General features: G+C 44.9%; 1 protein-coding gene across 1 annotated transcript in view; it reads left to right on the top strand.

The window, feature by feature from the left end:
* Positions 1-22841, top strand: part of LOC127004280 (BDNF/NT-3 growth factors receptor-like) — a 107680-nt gene extending 84839 nt beyond the window's left edge. The window contains exons 13-18 of the mRNA XM_050871842.1: positions 1934-2050; positions 3670-3848; positions 8712-8835; positions 9354-9467; positions 13244-13402; positions 19292-22841. Of these exons, the coding sequence (XP_050727799.1) occupies positions 1934-2050; positions 3670-3848; positions 8712-8835; positions 9354-9467; positions 13244-13402; positions 19292-19495 (897 nt within the window). The 3' untranslated portion in view covers positions 19496-22841. The remainder of the gene's footprint in view (positions 1-1933; positions 2051-3669; positions 3849-8711; positions 8836-9353; positions 9468-13243; positions 13403-19291) is intronic.
* The last annotated feature ends 4659 nt before the right edge of the window (positions 22842-27500 follow it).

Genomic DNA, 27500 nt, shown 5'->3' on the forward strand with positions numbered 1-27500 from the left:
GTCCGCTCATAATTATAAACAAAGTGTGGACATGCATAACACAATAACAGACGGGCAAATGTATGTAGAAGCAGAAAAAAAGCGAGAAAGAGAGAAAGGGGGCGGGGGTAGAGAGAGACAGCTCCGGTACACTACCAGGCCCACCAACACCAGACTTGACGGCATCCAGCGACGGGCACTGCGACTGGTGGATGCTGCAGACCCCCCAACCGGGCCGGAGACTCTCTCAGCTCCGTCGACTCCCTGGAACACCGCAGGGATGTAGCTGCTCTTGTGGTGTTTCATAAAGCACAAGTGCAAGGAGTGCCACACCTGACGGGCCTACGCCAACCTCACCGAGAACAGTGTTATTCCGTGGTGACGCAGTGTAGGTGCCGCGTTCCAGTACCAGCCAGCACCAACGCACCTTTGCGGGAAGAGTCTCCCGGATGTGGATTGGAACATATTCACGCCCAGTGTCCCAAACATCCGGGAGATGAACACCCAGAAAATAAAACTGTCGGCCCACCACTGGAAGGGCTCACTCCTCACTCTACTGACACTCGTGGTGGAGCAGTGGCACTTGGAGAGCAGTGTGTACATACATGTATAATGTATTATATGTTTTTTTTTTATAGTTTATGTAATTTTTAAATAGAGTTTATTCTCCCCTTTGAATAGGCAGCACACGGCAGTGCACCTTTGGGTCTGTACAAATTATATTTGAATATATGTTTAAATAAAAGAGAGAGAGAGAGAGAATAAAATGGAAATGGGTGCGGGATGAATGCCTGGTTTCCGGCGTGTGATGGGGAGGAAAGGTCGAAGGCTTCAACAGGAATCCCAATGAATCTTCTTTTACCCTCAGCCCGGCCAGGGAGAGAGAGGGAGAGAAGAGGAAAGGGGAGGGAAGAGGAAAGGGGAGGGAAGAGGAAAGAGAAGGGGAAAGGGAAAAGATGAGGAAAGGGGAGAGAAGAGGAGGAATGAAGGGGAAAGGAGAGCGAAGGGGACTGATGGGAGGAGACAAGGGATAAAAAACGAAAAAGGAAATGCTAGTGGGTCGAGGGAAGGAAAGAAGGTGGAGGAAAAGGAGGAGGAAAGGGATGGAATGCAATGGGAAAGGAAGGGAGAGTCACGTTCAAAACACCAAATGAGATAACAATCTCTCTCTCTCTCTCTCTCTCTCTCTCTCTCTCTCTCTCTCTCTCTCTCTCTCTCTCTCTCTCTCTCTCTCTCTCTCTCCCCCCATCCGCGTTTTTTATTTACGATTCCAGTGGGAATATTTTTGCGCATGAGTCTTGGTATGTCTCCCGCTACATTTAGCACCAGCAGACTGATCAAGGAAAGTTTTTTCACCTGAATTCCATAAGATACCGCCAACTTTCCATTGTCTTCCAGACAAACTGTTTTATGGACGGAGCGTTACTCCCATATTGTGACGCATATAAATCTACGGAAACAGCCAGCCGCGTTTGCATTACTCTAGGGCTCTCATGATTTTTTTTTTTTTTTTTTTTTACGTCGCGGCCTATTGCGCCGGTAGGCTTCGTCCCGGTGGGGCCTGATTGTCGACCCAATGGATGGACAATACAAACGCTTTTGGGAGTCAGCACATGCCATACCCTGTGTTCATACCTAGAAGAGGTTTGCTAAGGCAAATATGGAGATATATGGCTCGAAAACATGTATGATTAACAGACAATCTCCATGAGAGAATGAATGGAATCCAACCGATCAGGAGGCCTGAAAAATTCCTTCCAGGCGCCAGAGGAACACTTCGGTTCAGTAGACTACTGTACACCCACCTTCAGTCACCTTTTGAACGACAGAATACGTAACAGGCTAGAGATGATGGGGGGCTAACTGCAAGGAATATATTACGTATGCTTTAGACTTTAGAGTTTAGACAGCTTGTACTTGATTGCTCTGACTTTCATTGTTGTCTCCCGTGCAGGCGCCAGTCATTCCTCGAGACCACGTCAAGTTTGTGTCCGAGCTGGGCGAGGGGGCGTTTGGGCGTGTGTACCTCGGCATCCTGGACGACGGGTGGGGGCGGCCCTCGCAGGTGGCGGTGAGTATAGTTAGGTGGTTGGTAAGGGATGTGTGTGTAAAGGGGGAAGCCATCTATACACTGCTATTTTCTTTTTATGCTACTTCCTCGTCTCAACTTAGCAAATGCCATGTATAATGCTGTCTGTCTATCGCTGTTTTCTTCCTATCCTGCTTCGTTGTCAATACCTAACCAATGACATGTCTATTCCACCGAGTTAATGACATGTCTAATGTTATCTGGTTCCCCCGTGGTTTTCCTTTCTATTCTGCTTGGTCGTTCTTCTTTCTACCTTGCTGTCTAATGATATGATATCTGGCAACCTCAGTCTCATTCTGTCCTCTCCCCCTGTACCTGTTTGTTGCATTCTCTTTCTGGCTCCTTGTTTTATCTTATGGACAGTTACCACCTTCTACACCATACCAGATGTCTCAATAGCTATCTCTGACCACCTTACAAGCTTGGGGCAGTGAACATCAATTATTACGGTACGCCAGAACTCTTAATACCTACTCTCAACGATATCCTGTTTTCTTGAGTCTCATTTTATCCGAGATTCTCGTCATTTTGACCATTTCATCTTTCCTTCTTTCCTACCTTCCATGCTTCCGTCCTTCCTTCCTTCCTTCCCTTCTTCCTTCTTTCCTTCCTTGCTTCCTTCCTTCTTTCCTTATTTAACTTATTCATTCATTTTGATTTCTTCCTCACTTTGGGCGTATGTAGGAAGACACGTACCGAAACGGGCGCAAGCTACTCCCGGTGAGGTATATACGGGAAGCGAGGAGGGCCCTGTAAGCCCACCAAAGACTCTTGCCGTGTCCTCACTCTCCGTTTCCCTATTGCCTCATTAACACCAGAGAGTAGTTCAGCATGTTCTCTAAAGACAGATCCTCTTACTGTCCACACCACACTACATACACACAACACTTACACCATTTTCCTAAAATTATTTAGAATTCAAAATGGCTATAGTACATGGTGCCTCGGAGTCCCCGTCTGGGGGGGGACCACAAATGCCCCCAGGGCGGACTCCCCCATTGGCTTTAGACCTAAGAGGTGACTTGATAGCTCCTCAAACTAGTTCTTTATTAACTTTTGCAATCAGTGGAACACCACCTCTCCTAATCTAAACCTCACCTTCTCTTCCTCACCGAAACAGAGGTCTCAAGAGGCTACTGACAACAATCTCTACTCTGTTCCCTCCTACTATCTCTATCCTAAATTTCAATCCAAAGCTGGATGTTGCGTCTACGTGCGCAACGACATCACTTGCTCTCGTGCTCACGACCTTGACTCTGCTGAATTTTCCACCATCTGGCTAAGACTTACGTAATTGTCACTCTATTACGAAATACGACTGTGCTGTTTATCTCCCACCTAACTCTACCAACAATGTAAAATTCTTTGACTATTTGAACTCCAGCACATAATAATAATAATAATAATAATAATAATAATAATAATAATAATAATAATAATAATAATAATAATTACAATAAGAACAAAATTATCATGATAATAATAATAATACGTCTTTCCTCTCTTCCTCCCATCACTTCATTTCCTGCTCCTCCTTTTCCACTTTCTCCCTCCCACCTCCTCTTCTACTCTTCCTCCACCTTCTCCAACTCCTCCTGCAGGTTAAGACGCTGAAGAGTGTGGGGCCGGAGGCGAGGCAGGAACTGGAGCGCGAGGTGGAGCTCCTCAACAACCTCCAGCACAAGAACATCGTCAGCTTCTACGGCGTGTGTTACAGCTCCGACCCGCTACTCATGGTCTTCGAGTACATGGAACACGGAGACCTCAACAACTACCTCAGGTGCGTGGGGGGGAGGGGGAAGAAGTGGGAGGGGGAGGGGGAGAGGGAGGGACAGGAAGAGGAAGAAAAGATGATGAGGAGGAGGAAGAGGGGGAGTAGAAGGAGAAGGGAGAGAAAGAAAAGACTGCAACGATAAGAAAAAATGGAGAATGAAAAAAAAGGATAAAAAGAAAACATTAAAAAGCAGATCCAACGAGAGGAGGAGGAGGAGGAGGAGGAGGAGGAGGAGGAGGAGGACGTAGAGAAAGAAAAGACGGCAGTAAAACGAAAAAAAAATGAAGATAAAGAAATAAATGAAACCATGAAAAGCAGAGAAAGAAGGAAGATGAAAAGAAGGAGGATCACTAAGACGAAGGTGTAGGAGGTTAAGAAGTATAAGCCTGCAGCAAGAAATTATACAGCAAAAAGAAGAAGAAAAAATAAAGAAAACATGAAAAAGAGAAGAAACAGCAGGAAGAGAAGGAGGAGGAGGAGGAGGAAGTGAGGATGATCGCAAAGAAGGAAGATTAGAAGAGGAGGAAGAAGGGAAAGAAGAAAAAGGAAAAAAAAGAAATACACAAGATCAGAGATAAGCGGAGATACCTAGAAACGAGGATGAGACGAAACGAGACGAGGCGGAACGAAGAGAACGAGGAGGAGGAGAAGAAGGAGGCGGAGGAGGAGGTTGAGAAGTAAAGTAAAAAAAGAAGTAGCGGAGGAAGCACACACACGTGGAATGAGTAGAGTTCGTGTGCTGATAAGATTAAATTACGAGTAGCAAGATGACTGTGGTTTGGGCAGGTTGGAGAGACGGAAGCAGATGCGAGATGAAAGCGTGTGTGGTGGTGAGGGTTGATGCGTAGCAGGTGACGCGTGAATGTTTACTAGAGGAGAACTGGGAACGCTGGGGCAAGGGAGAAGCAAGGGAGGAGAGGAGAGAGGGAATGAGAGGAGAGGAGAGGAGAAAAGAGAAGAGAACAAAACAGAACAGAAAAGAAGAAATCAGAGGAAAAGAGAACAGAATAGAAGATAACCGAAGAGAGAGAAGAGGAGAGGGAAAAGAAAGGCGACGAGAGGAGAAGAGAGGAGAGAAAATAAGAGAGCAGAACAGAACAGAACAGAAGGCAGCAGAAGATAAGAGGAGAGGAGAAGAAAGGAGAGGAGAAAAGAGAAGAGAGGAAAAGAAAGGAATGGAGAGGAGGAACGAAGGAAGCTGAAGATGAGCAATGGATGGATACATAAAATGACGAAGAGAAGCAAGATGGAAATGAGGTGTAAGAGGGACAGAGATAGATTAGTCTGGGTGTCAAGTCTTGAAAAATGGAGAGAACAATGCAAGTGAAGTTCAAATAGCGTACAAAAACATGAATCAACACATACACAAACAAACATTAAAACAAACAAACAAACATCAGCTAAAAACTCGTTTCCGTTCCCTCCACGCTTTAGCTCTATTACCTGTTGCCCTCCTCTTCTTCTCCCCCCCCCTCCTCCTCCTCCTCCTCCTCCAAAACCAATATCGGTCCCCTAAAAGATGAAAGTGACGTACTAACACAGGACAGTAGACAAATGGTCGAAATCCTAAACAGAAACTTCGCGTCTGTGTTCACGGTCGAGAATACCCAGTCCGTACCCGAGAGCCCTACCCCACCGATGGGAATCACTCCCCTAGAAATTGGCACAATCGAAGAACGGGATGTGAAAAAGTACCTAGACAAACTCGAGACAAACAAGTCCACCGGACCCGACGACTTGTCACCCAGGCTGCTCAAGGAACTCAAGCAGCAAATCCTCAAGCCACTCACCACCATCTACAATCTGTCACTACAACAAAACAAAGTCCCAAAAGACTGGAAACAAGCGAATGTAACTCCGATCTACAAAAAGGGAGACAAAAGTGTGGCCCTAAACTACAGACCAATCAGCCTGACCTCTGTCGCGGGAAAAATCCTCGAGAAGATCATCAGAGACAAACTCGTTAGGTTCCTTGAAGACAACAACATCATTTCCGATGCTCAGCACGGTTTCAGGAACAAGCGCTCATGCTTAACCAATTTATTGGACTTCTTCCAAGGTATCTATGAAAACTGGGATAATCATATCCCCAGCGATGTTATATATCTAGACTTTCAGAAAGCCTTTGACAAAGTGCCACACGAAAGACTCCTCAAGAAACTCAAGTCGGCGGGATTAGGCTGCAATCTGACAGCGTGGATCAAGGACTGGCTCACTGGAAGAAAACAACGAGTTGTACTCAACGGACAGGCCTCCGAGTGGCTCCCGGTCACAAGTGGATCGCCACAGGGGTCAGTGCTGGGACCCATACTTTTCATCATATATATCAACGACCTAGAACTAGGATTGAAATCCAATCTTTCAAAATTTGCTGACGACACAAAGGTGGGTGGGAAGGCCCTCACAACGGCAGACTGCGAAATTATCCAGAGAAACCTGGACCAGATCACTCGGTGGTCAGAAAAATGGCAGATGTCCTTCAACACTGCCAAATGTAAAGTAATGCATATCGGATCCAGAAACAGCAACCACACATACCACATGGGTGGCGAACCACTACATGTTGTGCAAGAGGAAAGAGACCTCGGGGTCACCATCAGCAGTGACTTGAAACAAATAAAACACTGCAAGTCCGCCTGTAAGAAAGCCAATACAATGCTTGGGTTCATATCGAGGAACTTCGAATACAAGACGCCGGGAGTTATGTTATCCTTGTACAATTCGCTGGTAAGGCCCCACCTGGAATACGCCGTGCAATTCTGGTCTCCTAATTACAGGAAAGACATTGAATTACTTGAGAGAGTACAGCGCCGCGCCACGAAGATGATACCATCACTGAGGACGAAGCCCTATGAAGAGCGACTCGAGCGACTCAACCTCTTCACGTTGGAAAAGAGACGCCTGCGGGGAGACATGATACAAGTCTTTAAGTACCTGAACAAGCTCAGCAACGTTGATCACTCCAAACTCTTCACGCTACAAACCAACCTGAGAACAAGAAACAACGGAAAAACAATTCAAGCAAGGCGATGCAATACCGACATCGGCAGGAGTTATTTCTCGAATAGAGTTGTTCGCCACTGGAACAGCCTTCCTGTTGAAGTGGTTAGCGCAGAGACCATCAACTCCTTCAAGAAACGCATTGATCGCCACTTTGCTGCATCGGGAGTGAACTGAACGCTCCCAAGAGTAGATACACAAGTGCTTTAATCCTTCCCTGCAAGCCACTCCTATGGCAAACGGATTGATTGAATCACTGAACGCAGGCAGCCTAGTAATGAGCCAACAGGCTTTCTGCTGCCTGCTAGTCCATGTTTCCTCCCTTTTTCTTCCTCCCCCTCCTCCTCCTCCTTCCTGTCTCTTCCAGCACTCTATCTTGCCCTCCCGTTTACTGGAAGACAAGGAGATGAGATCGTGATTCTTATTATTTCCTTTCCCTGACCTTTCATCTTTTCGAGGGAGAAGATAATAATAATAATAATAATGTTCTCGCTAGCCTTGATCCATTATACGAAGCACAAAAGATACTGTCCATTTTTTTCGACCTTTGCGCCGTTCTTCGTACCAAGAGGAGAGTAATCAGACGCCTCTCCACCCGATATTGACCTCTCTTCTAGGCTCTCGTTCTTTTTCTTTTGTCGGAGAAGCGTTTAGCGAGCTCTTTTGTTCCTGTTTTTGTTTTTTGCCCTTGAGCTGCCTCCTTTGCTGAAAAAAAAGCTTTATCTAATGACCCGAATAAGACTCTTGTGACATGTTTTCCTTAAGTCTCACGGGAACGCCACTAAGGTGAAATAAAAATTTTTTTATCTCTCTCTTTTTGCAAGCGGACAACAAAAGGTGGCCCAATCGTACCAACTTTTCCCACCTGTATTTGCCATTCTCACCTTGCTTAATTTGCCACCTAGGGCCACGTGCCGGTAAAGAAAAGAATGGTTACTCCCTTTCCCTACATCCCTACTGCTCTCTAAGGCCATGCTCAGCTCTGCCATCCCCCACCCCCTGCCCCACACTAAACCCCTTCTTACTTTCCTTTGCCACTGTAACCCCCCTAGCTCACCCTCTCATCCTCCTCCTCTGCCACTTTATCACCCCACCTGCTCACTCCTCCCATGCTCTCTAAGGTGTTTGCTCAACCCTACCATCCCGCAGCCCCTGCCACACACTAAGCCCTTCCTTCCTCGCCCTTGCCACCTGTACAGTCTCCTAGCTCACCCTTCTACCTCTCACCCCTGGAGCTTTAGACAACTCCATGTCACCTTACCATGCTATCCGAGGCATTTACTCACTCCTATCACTCCTCAGCCTAAGCACCTGTTTCCATAGCCTTGCCCCTTGTCAACCCTCCTAGCTGACGGTTCCACCCCTCACCCCAGCAAATTTAGACCCCGAGCATATCCCTTTCATTCCCTCTAACGATTCTGCTCTCCGCTACCATCCCCAAGCTCCTTCCACACAATAAACCCCTCCTCCCTCAACCTTGACACCTGTAAGTCCCCTAGCTCACCCTTCCACCGCCCCTAACGCAACCCTACAGCTTATCCCTTCCATACTTTCTAGGACTTGTGTTCACCCCTACCATCTCCTAGCCCCTGCTACACATTAAATCTTTCATTTCTCTCCCTTGCCCGCTATAACTCTACTAGCTGACCCTTTCATCCCTCACCCCTGTAAGTTTAGACTCTACTAGCTGACCCTTTCACTCCTCACCCCTACAACCTTAAACCTTTCCAGCTTATTGTACCATACGCTCTAATGCTTCCGATCATCCCTACCTCTTCCTCTCCCAAGCTACCTATAAAATCTCCCTCACCTTTGCAACTTTAGCTCCCTCCCCCCCAAGCTCATCCCTTTCATTCTCCGCCCCTGCAGGAGTCACAACGCAGACGTGGCGCTGCAGGCGGAGGTGGAGCCCAGCAACGAGCCTCTTTCCGTCATGGACTGTCTTCAGATCGCCCTCCAGATAGCGGCCGGCATGAAGTATCTCGCCTCTCAGGTAAGTGAGTGGGAGGAGGGGGGCGCTTTTATCTATGTGCGTGTGTGGGAGGATTGTGTGTGTGTGTGTGTGTGTGTGTGTGTGTGTGTGTGTGTGTGTGTGTGTGTGTGTGTGTGTGTGTGTCCTCATCCATAAATGTATCTACGGTAGCCTACATTTGATATTTATAGTCACATTAGCATTAACTAAACATTTGTGTTCCATCCATCCGCTATTGATAAACCAGTTTATGCCTATCGTTTTTTTTTTATTCTATCCCCCTTTAGTGGAGGCCCAATATTTTTTTTTCCGTATGGGTATTTCATCAACAAATCACCTTTCTCTGTGTGGTAAGCTACTACTTTTAATCAAGGATATAGCAAGGAGAGGAAGTGGGATGTCGGGGAGGATACGGTTGGGGAAGTGTATAGTTGAAAGGTTTAGGGTCACTCATTGTTGTGACGTAGTTGTCAATCGGGAAGCTACTTGGTTCACCTTTAACCCCACACTCACTCCACAACTTCTCCTCCTCCTTCCAGCACTACGTCCACAGAGACCTGGCCACGAGGAACTGCCTGGTGGGGGCCAACTTGGTGGTGAAGATCGGGGACTTTGGGATGTCAAGGGACGTCTACACCACCGATTACTACCAGGCAAGTTTTTATTCTGGGCCTTGTGTGCCTTACTAGACGATGTGTGCGACTATATGACAGATTGTCTGACTAGTTGGCTGAGGAACTAACGGGTTCCTTAGATCACTTTTCATTGATTATCTGACCAACTGTTGGCTGATAGGATGACTGGCTCCATGGGTTATTATACCAACTGACTCTCCGACAAAATGGCTGAGAGACTGGCAAAAGGGTGACGGACAAACGGTTGGACTAAGTGGAAACAAGAGTTTATATGATAATGTCGACCTCTTAATGTAACTGAAGATCAAAGTGAGTTTCAAAAGTTACGAATGAAGTTTGCGCCTGACACCTGTACTTGAGCCTCTGATGCGGTCGCCTTCACGCCAAAAAGTAGAGTTTATTTTCCAAATTTTAGCAATGGATGAGCCTGTTGTAAATTTCCCTTGTGTATGGATTCTGGATGGGTTGATAACTACTCTGAAAATGACAATAAAGCTATCTACGAGGTGTGTCAGAAAAAGTTCCAGGACTGAGTGTGCTGTGTGAGCTATGAGAGGAGGAGGGATTAGCGGGTTGTGGCACAATGTGACGCAATATCTTGGGAGTATATAACTGCGATCTCAGCTCTGTGTAGCCGATGTAGTTTTTTCCACGTCCTCTTGTTAAAACGTTCTCTAGCATAGCTCGTTAAGCGATGAGCACAGAACAACGAATCAACCTTAAGTTTCTGGTCCGGCTGGGGAAAACTCCTTTGGAAGCACTCGGAATGCTGCAGCAAGTGTACGGAGACGAGGCGATGTCGCGCTCACGTGTTTTCGAGTGGCACAAGAGGTTCAAAGAGAAGTGAGGACGTGGCCCACAACGAGCAGGACGGACGACAACGTTGAGCGCCTGAGGCAGGTGGTGCTTGGCGATCGTCAGCTGACTTCGAATGATTGCAAGTAGGCTAGTCATCAACCGTGGCACCGTCTGGAGCACAATCACTGAAGATTTGGGCATGCGGAAGATCTGCGTGAAGATGGTGCCGAAGATGCTGAATGATGACCAGAAGGAGCGGCTGGTGTGTAAGTTTTCTGAATGCACCTGGAGCTTTCACCCAGCAAGGTATTCTCCACCCTGCAGTCTCATACCAAGGACACAGACGCAGGCGCAGACTTAGAGTAAGGATGACAGGACAATTAAGTCTCTATGTAAAGTTGGCGTGTCCAGAGACTAGCCCCCTACAGAGTCACGGCCGTGTGTGTTGGAGCTGCCCCTTTAATGAGGATGCCGTGCCCTGCCGCGCCGCCTAACACACACACACGCGCGGCGGCACTCTTCCCTGCATTCATTCGGAAGGAGGAAATGAATAACCCGTCTTGATCACGACATAATGAGTGACTTTTGTATCTTCATGGTTGGAAGGTCACCCGCCCACACACACACACACACACACACACACACACCACTATGCACGACGTCTCCCTCGCTTACATAAATTCGTAAAGAGGAGAATTGTTAAATGAGGAAGTAAAATTAATACTAAATGGGCACCAGATAAAAGGAAATTCTTGATATTATTATTAATGTTCCACCGAGAGGGTTATACCACATGGGAAAGAAAAAAAAACAATGGCAGCACCACCATCAACAAAAGAAGAAGAAGAACAAGAAGAAAAACAGCAAGAACAAGAAGAAGAACAATAACAAGAAGAACAAGAACAACAAAAAGAAGAAGAAGAAGAAGAAGAAGAAGAAGAAAAAGAAGAAGAGGAGTAACAGTAATAATTAGTAATAAGCATAAGAATAACAGTGAAAGCCATGCAAACCATAAAAAGACAATCAAAACAGTCACAGGGAATAATTAGGTCGGCCAGAGCAAAAGCACTTGGTGGGTTAATGAAGGAAAAAAACACGATACCGCTCGCCAAAATCTGAAAGAAGCGATTTTTTCTTTTATGCTCGTAATGTCCTATCTGTGTGTGTATGAGCGCGCGCGTGTGTGTGTGTGTGTGTGTGTGTGTGTGTGTGTGTGTTTGTGTGTGTGTGTGTATTTGCAAACTGCAAAGAAACAAAGTCGACGGAAACACAGGCTAACAGGCTAATTAACGCGCTAACTGACTGAAGAACTGATTGACTGACTGACAGATTGACTGGCAAAGCAACTAACTGACTGATTAGCGGAAGACATGATTGCCTGCCTAACTAACTGACTGACTGACTGATTTACTGACTGACTGACTAACTTACTGACTGACAAAAAATGACTAAGTAACTGACTGACAGATTGGCTGGCTGAGCTAATGACTAAACTGGCTGAAAGGAAGACCTGATTACCTGCCTAACTAACTGACTGACTGACTGACTAATTAACTGACTGCCTGACTGATTAACTGACAGACCAACTGACTGATTGACTGACCAACTGACTGACTGACCAATTGACTGAATGCTAATATTACAACAATAGACGCACGAAGTGAACAAAGTCCACGGATGGTCATGATGCAGAAAATATAAAAACTTGGTGTGGCGGACGCATTAGGCAAAGCTCCACGTGGCCATTCCTCGGGCCAGCAAATTAAAAATGTGTGTGCTCTTTCGGCGGCGGAATACACAAACACAAACACAAAAAACAAATATGAGAAAAAAGATCATTTGTAGCAAAAATTTAGATTTTTCTCTTGTAAACTCGATTAGTAGATCCCACTCAAAGAGATTTAGATAGATAGATAGATAGATAAACAAATACATATATAAATACAGATATAGATAAATAGATACACACATACAGATAGATAGATGGATAGATAGATATAGGTAGATATACATACATACATAGACATAGATAGATAGATAGATATAGGTAGATAGATAGATGTGGAGAGAGAGAGAGAGAGAGAGAGAGAGAGAGAGAGAGAGAGAGAGAGAGAGAGAGAGAGAGAGAGAGAGAGAGAGAGAGAGAGAGAGAGAGAGAGAGAGAGAGAGAGAGAGAGAGAGAGAGAGAGAGAGAGAACTAACGAACCTACACCATACAACTGTACACTCCTACTGTCTTTCCTATTCCCCACCTGTACCTCACCACTAACCCACTTCCTCTTCGTACTATACCCTTGATTAAAAAGAGAGAGAGAGAGAGAGAGAGAGAGAGAGAGAGAGAGAGAGAGAGAGAGAGAGAGAGAGAGAGAGAGAGAGAGAGAGAGAGAGAGAGAGAGATCAGTAAGCTGTATTCTTTTGTGATCCTTATGAAGCGGATTTGCATGTTAATGGCTGGTGGTGATGATGAGGATGAGGATAATGATGATGGTGACGGTGATGGTCGTAGTGGTGATAATGATACGTATGTTATCCTGATGGTGGTGGTAATGATGATGACGATGATGATGATGATGATGATGGTGATGATATTGATGGTGAAATGAGAAAAGCGATTAATGAAAAGACTATCGTGAGAAAGATAAAGAAAACAAACAAATGACAGCAACACAACACAGTACGTACAAACCTAACTAAAAAGAACAGCAAAACAGAACCACGGATAAAGGTAAACAAACACGCCCTCAAGTCTATCGGTCTAAACACATGACAACACCCATCATTCGCACTCAACTCAAAAGATCATCAGCAACACGGATTAAGGTACACAAATACGCCACTTAAGTCTCTCGTTCTCCTTTTACCGCTGCAGCGTTCGGGGGACAGCAACACCCAAGACCTTACAAACCTTTTAAAATAATATCATCATAAGCCCTACGGATAAGGATACGAAAACACGTCATTAACAAGTCTCTCGTTCTCCCTTTCCTTCCACACAGTTCGGGGGCCGCACGCTGCTCCCTGTCCGCTGGATGCCGCCCGAGAGCATCCTGTACCGCCGCTTCACCATCGAGTCGGACATCTGGAGCTTCGGTGTCGTGCTCTGGGAGATCTTCACGGGTGGCAAGCAGCCCTGGTACGGCTACACCAACCAGGAGGTGAGTGTGTGTGTGTGTGTGTGTGTGTGTGTGTGTGTGTGTGTGTGTGTGTGTGTAACCTACAAAGAGGTTGCCGACACTCAACAGCACATTAATATTTTTCCAAGACATATGAAAGAGTCTCCATAATTGCTGCGTTCGGAGAAGAGTAAGGGACATACCCATTTGCTGCTAATTTGCAGTGAAAGAGGCAGCCTACACACCCCAGGGAGAACAGGATATAAGCTGCAAGGGAAAAGCGACTATCGTTAGACAGCCCTTGTTTCTAGTTTACACTGAGTTAGACAGACTACACATCCCAGGACAAACGAGATAAAAACTGTTGCAAGGGAAAAGCGACACCCCGTACATGACCAAATACAAGGTCAAGCACGTTCCCCTTGCAGCATATTTCTTGTTCTTCCTGTGATGGGTAGCATGGCCTGCCTTTCCCAGCAACAACAAGAAAAAAATTTGTCTGGGCTCTTCCACCCTTTCACCGCTGGACGCTCAATTGTCTCCCTAACTTATGGTGTTGCCTCTATTGTCTTGTGTTCTTGCCTCAGTTGTCTTCCTTACTTGTGTTCTTGATTCATTTGTCTTCCATAATTTTTTGGACTCATTTCCTTATTTGTGTTGTTGCCTCAATTGTCTTTCTAATTTGTGTTCTTGCCTCAGTTGTCTTCCTTACTTGTGTTCTTGCCTTAACTGTCTTCCTTACTTGTGTTCTTGCCTTAACTGTCTTCCTTACTTGTGTTCTTCCCTCAATTGTCTTCCTTACTTGTGTTCTTGCCTCAGTTGTCTTCCTTACTTGTGTTCTTGCCTTAGTTGTCTTCCTTACTTGTGTTCTTGCCTCAGTTGTCTTCCTTACTTGTGTTCTTGCCTCAACTGTCTTCCTTACTTGTGTTCTTCCCTCAATTGTCTTCCTTACTTTTGTTCTTCCCTCAATTATCTTCCTTACTTGTGTTCTTCCCTCAATTGTCTTCCTTACTTGTGTTCTTCCCTCAATTGTCTTCCTTACTTGTGTTCTTCCCTCAATTGTCTTCCTTACTTGTGTTCTTCCCTCAATTGTCTTCCTTACTTGTGTTTTTCCCTCAATTGTCTTCCTTACTTGTGTTCTTGCCTCAATTGTCTTCCTTACTTGTGTTCTTCCCTCAATTGTCTTCCTTACTTGTGTTCTTCCCTCAATTGTCTTCCTTACTTGTGTTCTTGCCTCAATTGTCTTCCTTACTTGTGTTCTTGCCTCAATTGTCTTCCTTACTTGTGTTCTTGCCTCAATTGTCTTCCTTAATTGTGTTCTTCCCTCAATTGTCTTCCTTACTTGTGTTCTTGCCTCAGTTGTCTTCCTTACTTGTGTTCTTGCCTCAGTTGTCTTCCTTACTTGTGTTCTTGCCTCAATTGTCTTCCTTACTTGTGTTCTTGCCTCAATTGTCTTCCTTACTTGTGTTCTTGCCTCAGTTGTCTTCCTTACTTGTGTTCTTGCCTCAGTTGTCTTCCTTACTTGTGTTCTTCCCTCAATTGTCTTCCTTACTTGTGTTCTTCCCTCAATTGTCTTCCTTACTTGTGTTCTTGCCTCAGTTGTCTTCCTTACTTGTGTTCTTGCCTCAGTTGTCTTCCTTACTTGTGTTCTTGCCTCAACTGTCTTCCTTACTTGTGTTCTTGCCTTAACTGTCTTCCTTACTTGTGTTCTTGCCTTAACTGTCTTCCTTACTTGTGTTCTTGCCTTAACTGTCTTCCTTACTTGTGTTCTTGCCTTAACTGTCTTCCTTACTTGTGTTCTTGCCTGTGTTCTTCCCTCAATTGTCTTCCTTACTTGTGTTCTTGCCTCAACTGTCTTCCTTACTTGTGTTCTTGCCTTAACTGTCTTCCTTACTTGTGTTCTTGCCTTAACTGTCTTCCTTACTTGTGTTCTTGCCTTAACTGTCTTCCTTACTTGTGTTCTTGCCTCAATTGTCTTCCTTACTTGTGCTCTTGCCTCAATTGTCTTCCTTACTTGTGTTCTTGCCTTAACTGTCTTCCTTACTTGTGTTCTTCCCTCAATTGTCTTCCTTACTTGTGTTCTTGCCTCAATTGTCTTCCTTACTTGTGTTCTTGCCTCAATTGTCTTCCTTACTTGTGTTCTTGCCTCAATTGTCTTCCTTACTTATGTTCTTGCCTTAACTGTCTTCCTTACTTGTGTTCTTGCCTCAGTTGTCTTCCTTACTTGTGTTCTTGCCTCAGTTGTCTTCCTTACTTGTGTTCTTGCCTCAGTTGTCTTCCTTACTTGTGTTCTTGCCTCAGTTGTCTTCCTTACTTGTGTTCTTGCCTCCATTGTCTTTCTTATTTGAGTTCTTTCTTACGCGTCCATCATCTTACATCATCAGTTTCTTACTTTCCGTGCACTTCTCGGTTTTTCTTCCCTTTCACTTATGCTAATTACGTAGCGTGGGTACCTTTGAAATCCCCTTGCGCGTTCCAAAGTGAGGAGTCGGTATGGTACGTACTTCCTGAAAGGCCGGAGACGTAAAGCTAATGAGACGCGGAATCAGGCAAATAAAAAAAATATATATTGACTCAAGGATCAAAGACTCTCGTACTCGGAACCTGCTCTGAGGGTGGACGGATCACACCACTCTTAGGAAATTGAAGTAAAGCTAGGTGTGTGTGTGTGTGTGTGTGTGTGTGTGTGTGTGTGTGTGTGTGTGTGTGTGTATGTGTGTGTGTGTGTGGTCGTCTACTCATTCTCTCTCCATTCGATTCCTTCTTTTCCTTACTTTCTTCCACATCACACATTTCTCTCCTCTCTTTTCCTCCATTCCTCCGCCAATTCTCCTTTCCTCCTGTTCGTACTCTGCTTTCCACTCTTCACTGCTCTTCCTCCTTACGCAGCCACCTTTCCGTTAGTTTTTTTAAATCTTTCTCCTCCTCCTCTGCACCTCCTATTAGAAATAAAAAGGGCGGTAAACTTAAAAAAAAAGGAATTATAACCTAATGAAAGAGAATGACACGGCCGAAGCCCGTACTCAGTACCACAACAGCCTCAGAGCTTGTCGCACCCTTATTCGGAGTAGTAAACGCAACTACGAAAAACAAATAGCGCGTGACATCAAGACAAACTCAAAAAAATTCTTCACATACATCAGATCGAAAAAGAAAGTAAAATCCAATATTGGTCCCCTGACAGACGAGACTGGAGCTGCAACTCAGGACAGTAAACAGATGGCCAGAATCCTCAACAGTAACTTCGCATCCGTATTCACAGTCGAGAACATCGAAACCATGCCCGAGAACCCTGACCCGCCGAGGGGAATCACGCCCCTGAAAATTGACTCAATATGCGACCAAGAAGTGAAAGAGTATTTGGATAAACTCGACACGAACAAGTCAACAGGACCTGACGGTTTGTCGCCGCGGTTATTAAAAGAGCTTAAACAACAAATACTTCAGCCACTCACTAACATATTCAACCAGTCTGTTCAATTGAAAAAGGTCCCGGAAGACTGGAAGATGGCGAACGTAACACCAATTTTCAAAAAAGGAGACAAAAGCGTTGCATTAAACTACAGGCCCATAAGTTTGACATCAGTGGCAGGAAAAATACTCGAAAAGATTATTAGAGACAAACTTGTTAAGTTTCTAGAAGACAATAATGTAATCTCCGACACCCAGCATGGCTTCAGAAACAAGCGCTCCTGCCTATCGAATTTATTAGACTTCTTCCATGGTATATATAAGAACTGGGATGCCCACATCTCCAGTGATGTTATATACCTGGACTTTCAGAAAGCCTTCGACAAGGTACCGCACGAGCGACTCCTTAAGAAACTGCACTCGGCGGGCATTGGAGCCAATCTGATCGCGTGGATAAGAGATTGGCTCACCGACAGAAAACAACGAGTACTACTCAACGGACAGCCTTCCGATTGGCTTCCAGTCACTAGTGGAGTGCCTCAAGGGTCAGTGCTGGGACCCATTCTCTTCATCATATATATCAACGACCTCGAATCAGGACTAAAATCCACAATATCGAAATTTGCTGATGACACTAAGGTGGGGGGAAAGGCCCTCACAAAGACCGACTGCGAAATCATTCAGAAAGACATCAATCACATTATCGAATGGTCGGAAAAATGGCAAATGTCCTTTAATGTTGACAAATGCAAAGTCATGTACATTGGGTCCAGAAATAGTAACCACACATACATCATGAATGGGAGACCTCTGCAAGCGATGCAGGAGGAAAAGGATCTTGGAGTCACTATCAGCAGTGACCTGAAACACGCGAATCACTGTAAAAAAGCATACAACAAAGCCAACACTATGCTCGGGTTCATAGCGAGGAACTTCGAGTGTAAAACGCCAGACGTGATGCTATCCTTGTATAATTCCATGGTAAGACCGCACCTCGAGTATGCAGTACAGTTCTGGTCTCCTAATTACAGAAAGGACATTGATTTACTGGAAAGGATTCAACGACGCGCCACGAAAATGATACCAACCTTAAGGGCTCAACCGTACGAGGAACGACTCAAGCGACTCAATCTCTTTACATTAGAGAAAAGACGCCTACGAGGAAATATGATTCAAGTCTTCAAGTATCTGAAAAAATTCAATAACGTCGATTACTCCAATTTCTTTGAATTGCAAACCAACCTAAGAACTAGAAATAACGGTTTACCCATTCAGTCTAGTCGATGTAACACAGACATCGGAAGGAGTTTCTTTTCAAACCGAGTCATCCGTCACTGGAACAATCTTCCTTCAGAAGTAGTAAATGCGAATACTATCAACTCCTTCAAATATAGAATCGACCGTCACTTCGCTGCGTCGGGAGTAAACTGAATATTGAGGTGCTTTCATCTGCTCCTCAATATCGAGGTGCTTTCATCTGCTCCTCAATGTCGAGGTGCTTTCATCTGCTCCCCAGGCCCCAGGCTGTCGAGCAGATTAAATCACCAAAGCGGGCAACCTCGTAATGAGCCAATAGGCTTTCTGTTGCCTGCGTTTCCATGTTTCCATGTTTCCTCCTTCCTCTCCTTTTTTTTTCCTCCATACCTCCGCCATGCTTCCCTTCCTCCCGTTCGTACTCTGGTTCCCACTCTTCACTGCTTTTCCTCCTTACTCACCCACCCGTCATTTCATTTTACCCTCCTCCTCCTCTTCCTCCTCCTCCTCCTCCTTTTCCCCACCTCCTCTTCACCTCATCAACCGCAACTCCTGCCGCTTCCTAACTTTTCTTGCTCCTTCGTTTCTCCTTTACAGCCATTACCAGACATTTTAAACCCTCCTCTTGCTCTCTAAGCCCTAAACTTTTCTTTTTCCTCTTCTCTTTCGCCGTCTCTCTTCTCCTCTCTGCAGCCAACCACACGACAACTTAAACCCCTCTCAGCTTTTGAAACCACTATCCTTTCGCATCCTCAACCTCTCTCAATCCTCCTCTCTCACTTACTTGTTCCATCTCTTCATTCCTTGGCCTCTTAAACTTTTTTCGAGCACTATAAACCCTTCTTTCCGCCTTCAAAACCCTCTTCTTCCCCTTTAAAACTATCTTAATTCCTCTTCCAGCTCTATGAACCCTCTTTCCGGATTCAGAGCCGTCTTCTTTTCCTTTTAAGTACTATCAAACCCTTCTCCTGATCTATATATTCTCTTCCCGCCTTCAAAACCCTATGGTTTTCTTTATAAACCCTCTTAAACCCTCGACCTCCCTTCTTAACTCTTTTGAATTCCCTTCCCGCATTCAAAAGCCTCTTTTTTCCTATTCTAAACTCTACTTCTCACGTCTCTCAAAAATGTCTGCCTCCCCTACTCAACTCTTCTCTCGTCTTTCATTCAAAACCCTCTTCTTTTCCATTCTAAACTCTCCTCCTCCCATCTCTCAAAGCCCTCTCCTTCCACTTCTAAACTCTCCCCCTTCCCTCTCCCCCTCAGGTCATCACGCAGATCACCGCCGGGAAGATCCTAAACTGCCCCGACAACTGCCCGCGGGACATGTACAGGATCATGGTGGCCTGCTGGAGCAAGAACCCCCAGGAGAGGCTGCCCATGGCCACCCTGTACGAACGAATCCGCTGCCTTACCACCAACGAGCCGCACGTGCTGGTGGGCTGCGACACGGGGCGGCTCGGCTGGTGAAGGGAGTGAGAGGATAGGGAGAGGAGGAAGGGATGGTGTGTGTGTGTGTGTGTGTGTGTGTGTGTGTGTGTGTGTAGGGGGGATGTATGTGTGTGTCTGTGTGTGAAGAAAGGGGTGAGAGGAGGGGACCCACTGTGGGTGGGTGGATGAGTTGTGTGTGTGTGTGTGTGTGAGTGCCGTCCCTCACCAGCCATATTCTCCGTACAGGCGCGGCAGGTGCTGTTCTACTCTTATCTAGTCCCCCCCTTCTCCCTCTACTTAGGTTTCCCTCACTCAGTCAACTGAGTACTTTATAGAATAGTTGCACCAATTTGTACGCGCCATCCCAATTTGTACTCATATGAAGGGAGAAAATTACCGAGGAAAAAAGGTGAATATTCATTAATATGACGCTATTTCATCTTTCTTTTATAATTCAGCGTTTTTTCAGGGTATATTTTCTCTTCTAATGAGTCTTGATTTAAATGGCGCATAGGTACGTACAGGAGTACTTCTAAGGCATTGTAACAGGTAGCGAACTATGTCTTGTATGTAGTGTGTTGTAATGAAGCTGCTCTGTATCTCTAACCATGAGGATACGTATGATGACTAAACGATATGAAGGTGATACTGCTGTTTGAATAGTTTTTTTTTTCTCCTCTAAGCTGGGGACAAGGTGCACGGATCAGCAGACTTCTCATATAGCAGAACCATCTTTATATTACCCATTCCTTATAAAGTCATGGTCTCAGAGATCCCTAGCAGCTTCATTGTAACACACCACATACCGTACCAGACATGGGACCATATTCTTAAACGATTTGGCTCTCCTGACGACAATTTCCCAACGCCACAAAGAAGACTAACCGGGTTTTTTTGGGTGTTTATCCCGTTCAAGATCAGAAGCCGTGTAATTAGGGTTCATTCACACTACAAGCAGAGCAGGGCATAGCAGAGCAGAGCGGAGCGGCGCGGTTAGGTGTTCACATACAAGCAGAGCAGGGCAACCTGCACAAGAATCATTCCCAGGCAACAACCCGATAAACTCTTCGGTGTTTATCTGGAAGGAAGATGAAAAATGTAACGATTTACAAAGGAACATTAAATTTCGTTGTTAAAGCCAAGTCCCATGGCTGTGTGGGTCACTGATGATTGGGTATAGGATCAGAATATCACCAAATTAGCTTTTCTTAGCATACGGCTATTATATATCGTTAAAATGTACCTTAACTATGCACAATCTGGTCAGTTTTTGTAATTTTGGCGTCAGCATTAAAAACTCACCTAAATAAATAGCTTCTTGGCCATGCTGATTGAAGGGTGGAGCCGTGGAGGATCGCTAGCTGCAAGCAGCAAAAAATACGTCCAAATTTCCCGAGCGTGCCGCTCCGCTCCGCGCTGCGCCGCTCTGCTTGGGGTGTGAACACCTGAGCGTCTGTACATTCAAAACTATGTAAAAATTAATGCCGCGACTAGCCGCTCTGCTCTGCTTGTAGTGTGAACGAACCCAAAAGGGGTTATTACATTGGGCAAATTTTCCGTGGATCTTCAGTCAAACCACGATTTCCGCTTGCGTGGTTCTCATTTGTTTCTTGTTATTGCTGCTGATGATGATGGTGAGTAATACCGTCTTCCTTCAGTGAAATCTACCGTAGCTTTGGAAGATCGTGGACACGTCAGAAAACCCCGGAAATATGACACACGCCAGCGGAAATCGTGGTTTGAACGAAGATCCACGGAAAATTTGCCCAATGTAATAGCCCCTTAAAACTATGACCAGCATCATGAAACAGTCCACGGTAATCCCAAGAACTACTGCGAAAGGCTATACAAACAAGCGAACTGAGGTCTCGATACGTTTGAGAACACGGGTCATGGATCGCTACCTATCAGTGCCTTACGTACCTACCCTATAACAAGGTCTGTGTGCGGAGGGAGGAGTAGCGGGTCACTCACTCCCGGCTAGAAAGACGTCGAAGGTTTGTACAGAAATATAAATACACAAATGAATATATATTTTGTAAGTGTAGAAGAATAACAGCAATGTGGTAGGTATGAAGTAGTCAAAAGACACTATCTAAACTAGTCAATAATTATCCTTTGTACCGCTGCTATCCTAGGCCTATTTTTGTCCATAGAAGCTACTACAACACACACACACACACACACACACACACACACACACACACACACAGGTATAGCCAGACAAGCAACTCACACATAACAACACAACCAAACCATACTCGCAACCACTATTACCAACTCCCGCCACGAACCTCAGAGAAAGAAAAGTGATGCTGCTGGTTTCGTAAATTAGTATTATTTCCACACCTTCGGAGGCCTCATAACCTCCACTTACAACATAGTACATAATTAGTCGTCCTGTACATAGTCGTGTATATATTATTCTACACTTGGGAGGACGTCAATAAAGGCTGTATAAAGAAGTACGTTTAAGGGAAGCAGAATCTCGGAAAGGAATCTCCTCTTTGTAAGTTCAGGTGTTTCGTAACGATGTACCTTACAAGGCCTGCTTAGGGACGGGTCTGCAGCCGGTTTGAGTCTAGGTCACATGGTACTGTGTCGAGGACACTTTTTTTTTTTACGTCATTGCCTATAGCGCCGGTAGGCTTTCTATAGGGGTCTGGTGGTCGACCCTAGGCCGTCAATGTGCAGGCAAGTGTTTATAGTGGCGCCATCTACTCCTGGCTCATGTTGTCCCCCAGAGCTTATTCTTGATTTCACTTGAACAGGTCTCCCAAAGTTCGGGTTGATAGGTGGTTTTCAGGACAGTATGTGGGTAGTCTTAGGCCACTCGGCGGTGACTTAAAAATCCCAGTTGGTATTGCTGGATTCGAACCCGCATTATCCAGAGCATGGCGGAACACGGGACCGGCATGCTGACCACTCAGCCACCGTCTCCCCATGACAACATTTAGCTGTGACAACCGTGACAGCTGTGGCTATGACAACATGTAGCTGTTTATAAGGAATGGATAGTAAAGGACAATAGGAATTACGAATTCTTCCTTCATCTGTGACGGTATTACTTTTATTTTGCAATTTATAACGATTTAATTGAGTTATCGAAGTATGCAGTAATGGCGCCGCAACAACTGCGATCATATAACGTTATTTATTCGTATATCTATTTATCGGAGAACTACAGTGCGATGACGCCGTGAGACCAACGATCCAAACCGGCTGAAGGACGTGCCTACACAGGCCTTAGCTACTTAGACAAGCGCATTCACACTACCTGACTGAAAATATTGTAAACAAGTAAAGTTTTGTTTAATTTCATACTGAACAGGGTGAGGACGAGTGTTTATGTTTTGTGTGGATGTCTGGCGGGTGGCAAAGTCATGCAGGAATAAAAGTTGTCTTTTTTAACTTCTTGTTTTACTGTGTCCTGCTTTAATGAGAAAGTCGACGAAGGCAGCGACCCTTGCACGTGTTCCCTGCTTTAATGAGAAAGTTGACGAAGGCAGCGACCCTTGCAAGTGCTTCCTGCTTTAATGAGAAAGTCGACGAAGGCAGCGACCCTTGCAAGTGTTCCCTGCTTTAATGAGAAAGTCGACGAAGGCAGCGACCCTTGCAAGTGTTCCCTGCTTTAATGAGAAAGTCGACGAAGGCAGCGACCTTTGCAAGTGTTTACTAAAGGTGTTTACGGAGTTGAATGAAGATGCTGAACATAAAGGGTACTCTGATGGTGATAACACAGTTCCCATGTATTATGAGAACAATATGAAAAGTAGAATTACGTACCAAAAAATTACATGATAAAGATCAGTGAAACAAACATAAAATGAAGCTGACGCAAGAAACTTTCTTTTTCATTTTTTGAGTCTTCGTGCATTAAATAACGTGTAATAAAGAGCTTTGCTGTCGGTCATCAATTATAAACCTTACTGATAAAGGTTTCTGTGTGTGTGTGTGTGTGTGTGTGTGTGTGTGTGTGTGTGTGTGTGTGTGTGTGTGTGTGTGTGTGTGTGTGTGTGTGTGTGTGTGTGCCGGTCTGTTTGTCTGTCTCTGTCTGTCTGTCTGCATGTATGTATATATGATGTATGCACGTGTGTGTGTGTGTGCCATAGTAATCAAACTGTAATCCAATTTAGCTATGAATTCTGCGTCTGGAGCAAGCACTTCCCGACCCGCCCTTCCCGCCTTGCCCCGCCCTTCCCCTGCCCCTACCCATGGCATAATGAAACTCCTCGCTCTATGATCTTATTCAGCTTTATACTAACTAGCCCTGTACAAACTGTTTATAGTAATGTCAGAGTTAAGAAACTCAAATTATTGCGCGGTAAGGTATTGGTAGGACTGATGGGCCAGGTTCTGCGCAATAGAAAACGCATCTCCCAATACCGAACAAACAGGAATATTGACACACACACACACACACACACACACACACACACACACACACACACACACACACACACACACACCGCTCCGGTAGCTGAGTGGTTGATGCTCTGCTCTGCCAGGCTTCGCGATCTGGCGGGCGGATGTTCGAACCCTGCTCAGGACGGGATATTTTTTTTCTTTTTGGACGAGGAGTGGTTACTGTCCACCCTTGAGCAAGGGGAATGGCGGGGTGTGGTGTGTGAATGTTCCCGGCAGTATCTAGAGATCGATTATAATGAGCCTTGCTCTAATCGGGAGGGTAAATGTTGGCGATGACGAGTCCAGCTCGTGTTCAGGTAGTGGTGATTGCACACACAAGCACACGCAAAAAAAAAGGCTACATGGTCATCCATCCGAAAACCTGGCGGGCCAGCAACAATTAACTGACATGTAAAATAGATTGGACAGCCAACAACAGTTATGTATTAGTGAAGAGCATACAAAACCGCAATAATATATCAATGTGGAGTGACGAGTGGACGTGTATCATCCATTAATGTGTGTGTGGAGTATGAAGGTACACCACATCACTAGTTACTGGCCACACATAGGAGCTACAAAGATCGACTGGAAATTCTTAAATCTATGTCTCGTTTAGTATTGAGTTTGATGACTATTCGCTTTCTGACAGACGGATTAGAGATGAAAAAAAAGTGCGGCAGCCTCCACCTCAATTTTTGCTTTATAGACGGATGAAACTGATGGATTTTATTTCTTTTGCTTTCAAGACGGATGAAATAAACGGATGAAATTAGAAAAAAAAGCCACTTTCTCCACCTACTTTTCTGCTTTCAAGACGAGGGAAAATTTGAAATAATGCCTCGCTCCGCCGGGACCCTTCAGATCTTTCAGTCTTTTGAAGCAGCCACTTTTTTTTATATATATTTCCGGCCGTTGTTTCTTTATCTTAGACCCACCTGAGGAGAGAGTGCGGGGGCGTCGCTCTCTTCTGCAAGCACAAGAGGCTTCATTACCTCCACCACAATACAACCCCATCATTATCAGCACACTCACCACCACCATCACTCCTACGACGCCGCTAGCATCACCACCACCACCACCATGCATCACTGTCACAAAAACTCAATCACCAGCATTGCACCCACAACGACACTTACCACCATCATCACCACTATGCAATCACCATAAGAAATGCCTCAGCCATCATCACCACCTTCACCATCACACCCAGCATCACTATGGCACCCACAAACTCCATGATTATCACCACAAACATCACCACTATGAACTCCTATCGCCATATCCCCATCACACCTTCATATTAGCAACTATAATGTATGAATACCTCTTCCATGACAACACCAAACAGAACTATCATCAGCTTAAGGGATAATGCTAAGGAGAGGAGCGCTGAGGGCATGAGAACCTATAACGTATGCTCCCAACTTTACTTTCTTCACGTACAAACACATCACAACTAACATTCGTCGAGCCACCGCTACCACCACTACCACCACATCCAGAACCACTAGAACAAATACAACCATAAACTACCACCGACCACTACCACCAAGACCACACATATCACCACCACACAAAACGACACGACCCCCTAAAAACACAACGCGTACTGGATAACACGATGGAAATTATGGTAATGGGTATAAAAACCTTGCCATCCCAACTGTATACATTTCGCCTCATGACCAGGTTCGCCCTCCATCTTTCTACGTACCGGGATAAATTCCTCGCCAACTAATGCAAAAAGACTTCCTCGGCGCCTTCTCCCCTTCACGTTATTACTTTTTGCCCTCCTCCTTTCCCTCCTCTTCCTGCAGCCGCCGCCGTCACAGCCGGCTGATCCACGGAGTGCTCCTCGCTTTTTATACCACGGGAAAGATATAAAAAGCAAAATGATATCGTCTGAACCCAAAATACACATCTCTTCAAAACGACGTTACTCTCATAGCAGTCCACTCGGCGACTTAGTGTGCAAAACGTTGGTGCATTTAAACGGAGCGAACATTTCGTGGCACGCTGTTAGAGTATTGAGAGCGTAGGATAAACTGCCTAGCGAATAATATCGGCAATGGCATCAAGGTCTGAATACCCTGACTCCTCGAGGCTTCAACGGCACTCGAACCTAACATTAAAGCATCTCAGTATGTTTTACACACATACAACCGTGCGATAGATAAGCAGAAAAAATGGAAACCAATAAATGTTCGCATCGTTACAGAATGTTCCGGCATTACATTTCTGAAGACTCCAAATCCATTTTTTTTTCACGAGCCCCCGAGAGGTAATCCCACCGAAGCCCAGTAACAATATATATCCAATAGCTTTTATATATTACTTTAGTGTTTATAGATGGTGGCAGTTTGTGGGTTTATTTTGCAGTTGGCTCGTAATAAATATTCATCGCCAATATGATGCCTCGTCCATTATCTATAGCTTTAGTGTTGAGGCAACAGGATTATTTCGTGAGTAAAAATCTTAAATAAAGATATGACATAGGTATACAAATAGTTTTTGCGGTTATTCTAACCCTAATGACCCTATAAACAGGGCTACAAGAAACGCTATCAATTGGCGAGTTCACGATACACACCTCATCAACTAAGAAATAAATCTGCTAGGAATAAATACTTTACGTTCTTAACCTAAAAAAGAGGCGGGTCCACGACAGTCCCCTAACTACCTCATTAAATAGACAAGTTAGGTTAGACAATTAGACACGCCAAATTTACTATCCACACCATCTCGCCGATAAAGTTACAGGTATACTAGTAATAAAAATCTTTAACCTAAACAATAAACGTCAGATTTACACCTCCCACACCACCTGGGCAAAAATGCAACAAATAAATAATAAAAACCTTTCCCTAACAAGAGGCACGTAACAAGTAATCACCTAAATCACCAAATTAAAAAAAAAAACGTCAGATACTCACTACGTCACCTCACCAATGACACAACAAGCAAATAAGTAATAATTACCTTACCCCTAACAAGAAACACGTAACAAGTACTCACCACGCCGCCACTCCAGACACTCGGCGAGGCTAACTGCTACTCCCTCTTGTGCCCGTCTTGCGCGTCACGTCACTCCAACCATCGCTACATCAACCACTGTTTCAGATTCATTTTCTGTTTATGTCCGTTCCTTCTGTCTGTTTTCCGTCCTCCAGACACACAAATGCACTATATTGCACACCACTACTATAGCCCTTGAGTCTAGAATCTTTAACTATGACACTACGAGGGTAAAGAAGCAAGCCGATAATAGTTTTCATCTCTTATTACTTCACTTGCTCACTCTTACTCTAACCGTTACAGTTCCAAGCTCGTAAGTCACAACACAGGTAAACAACCACGCCAAATAATAATGTATTCATCTATTCTCACTGTTCAAGCGTTTATTCTAACCGGTACAGATTTTCCACGGTGCCAATACAATATTTTTCATGTGTTCACTGTTCACTCAATCACTCGAACCGTCACGATAGCTAGCTAGTAAGTCACTATAATTAGACACGAGCAAGCCGTTACCATTCCTTTCATCTCGTGTCACTCTTTACCTGTTCATTCTAACCGTTGCAGTATCACTCCATAAGTTTCAATGTAGCAAAAGTTCAGATACGTACAATAATCA

This window comes from Eriocheir sinensis, chromosome 27 (assembly GCF_024679095.1).
Source record: "Eriocheir sinensis breed Jianghai 21 chromosome 27, ASM2467909v1, whole genome shotgun sequence".
NCBI lineage: Eukaryota > Metazoa > Arthropoda > Malacostraca > Decapoda > Varunidae > Eriocheir > Eriocheir sinensis.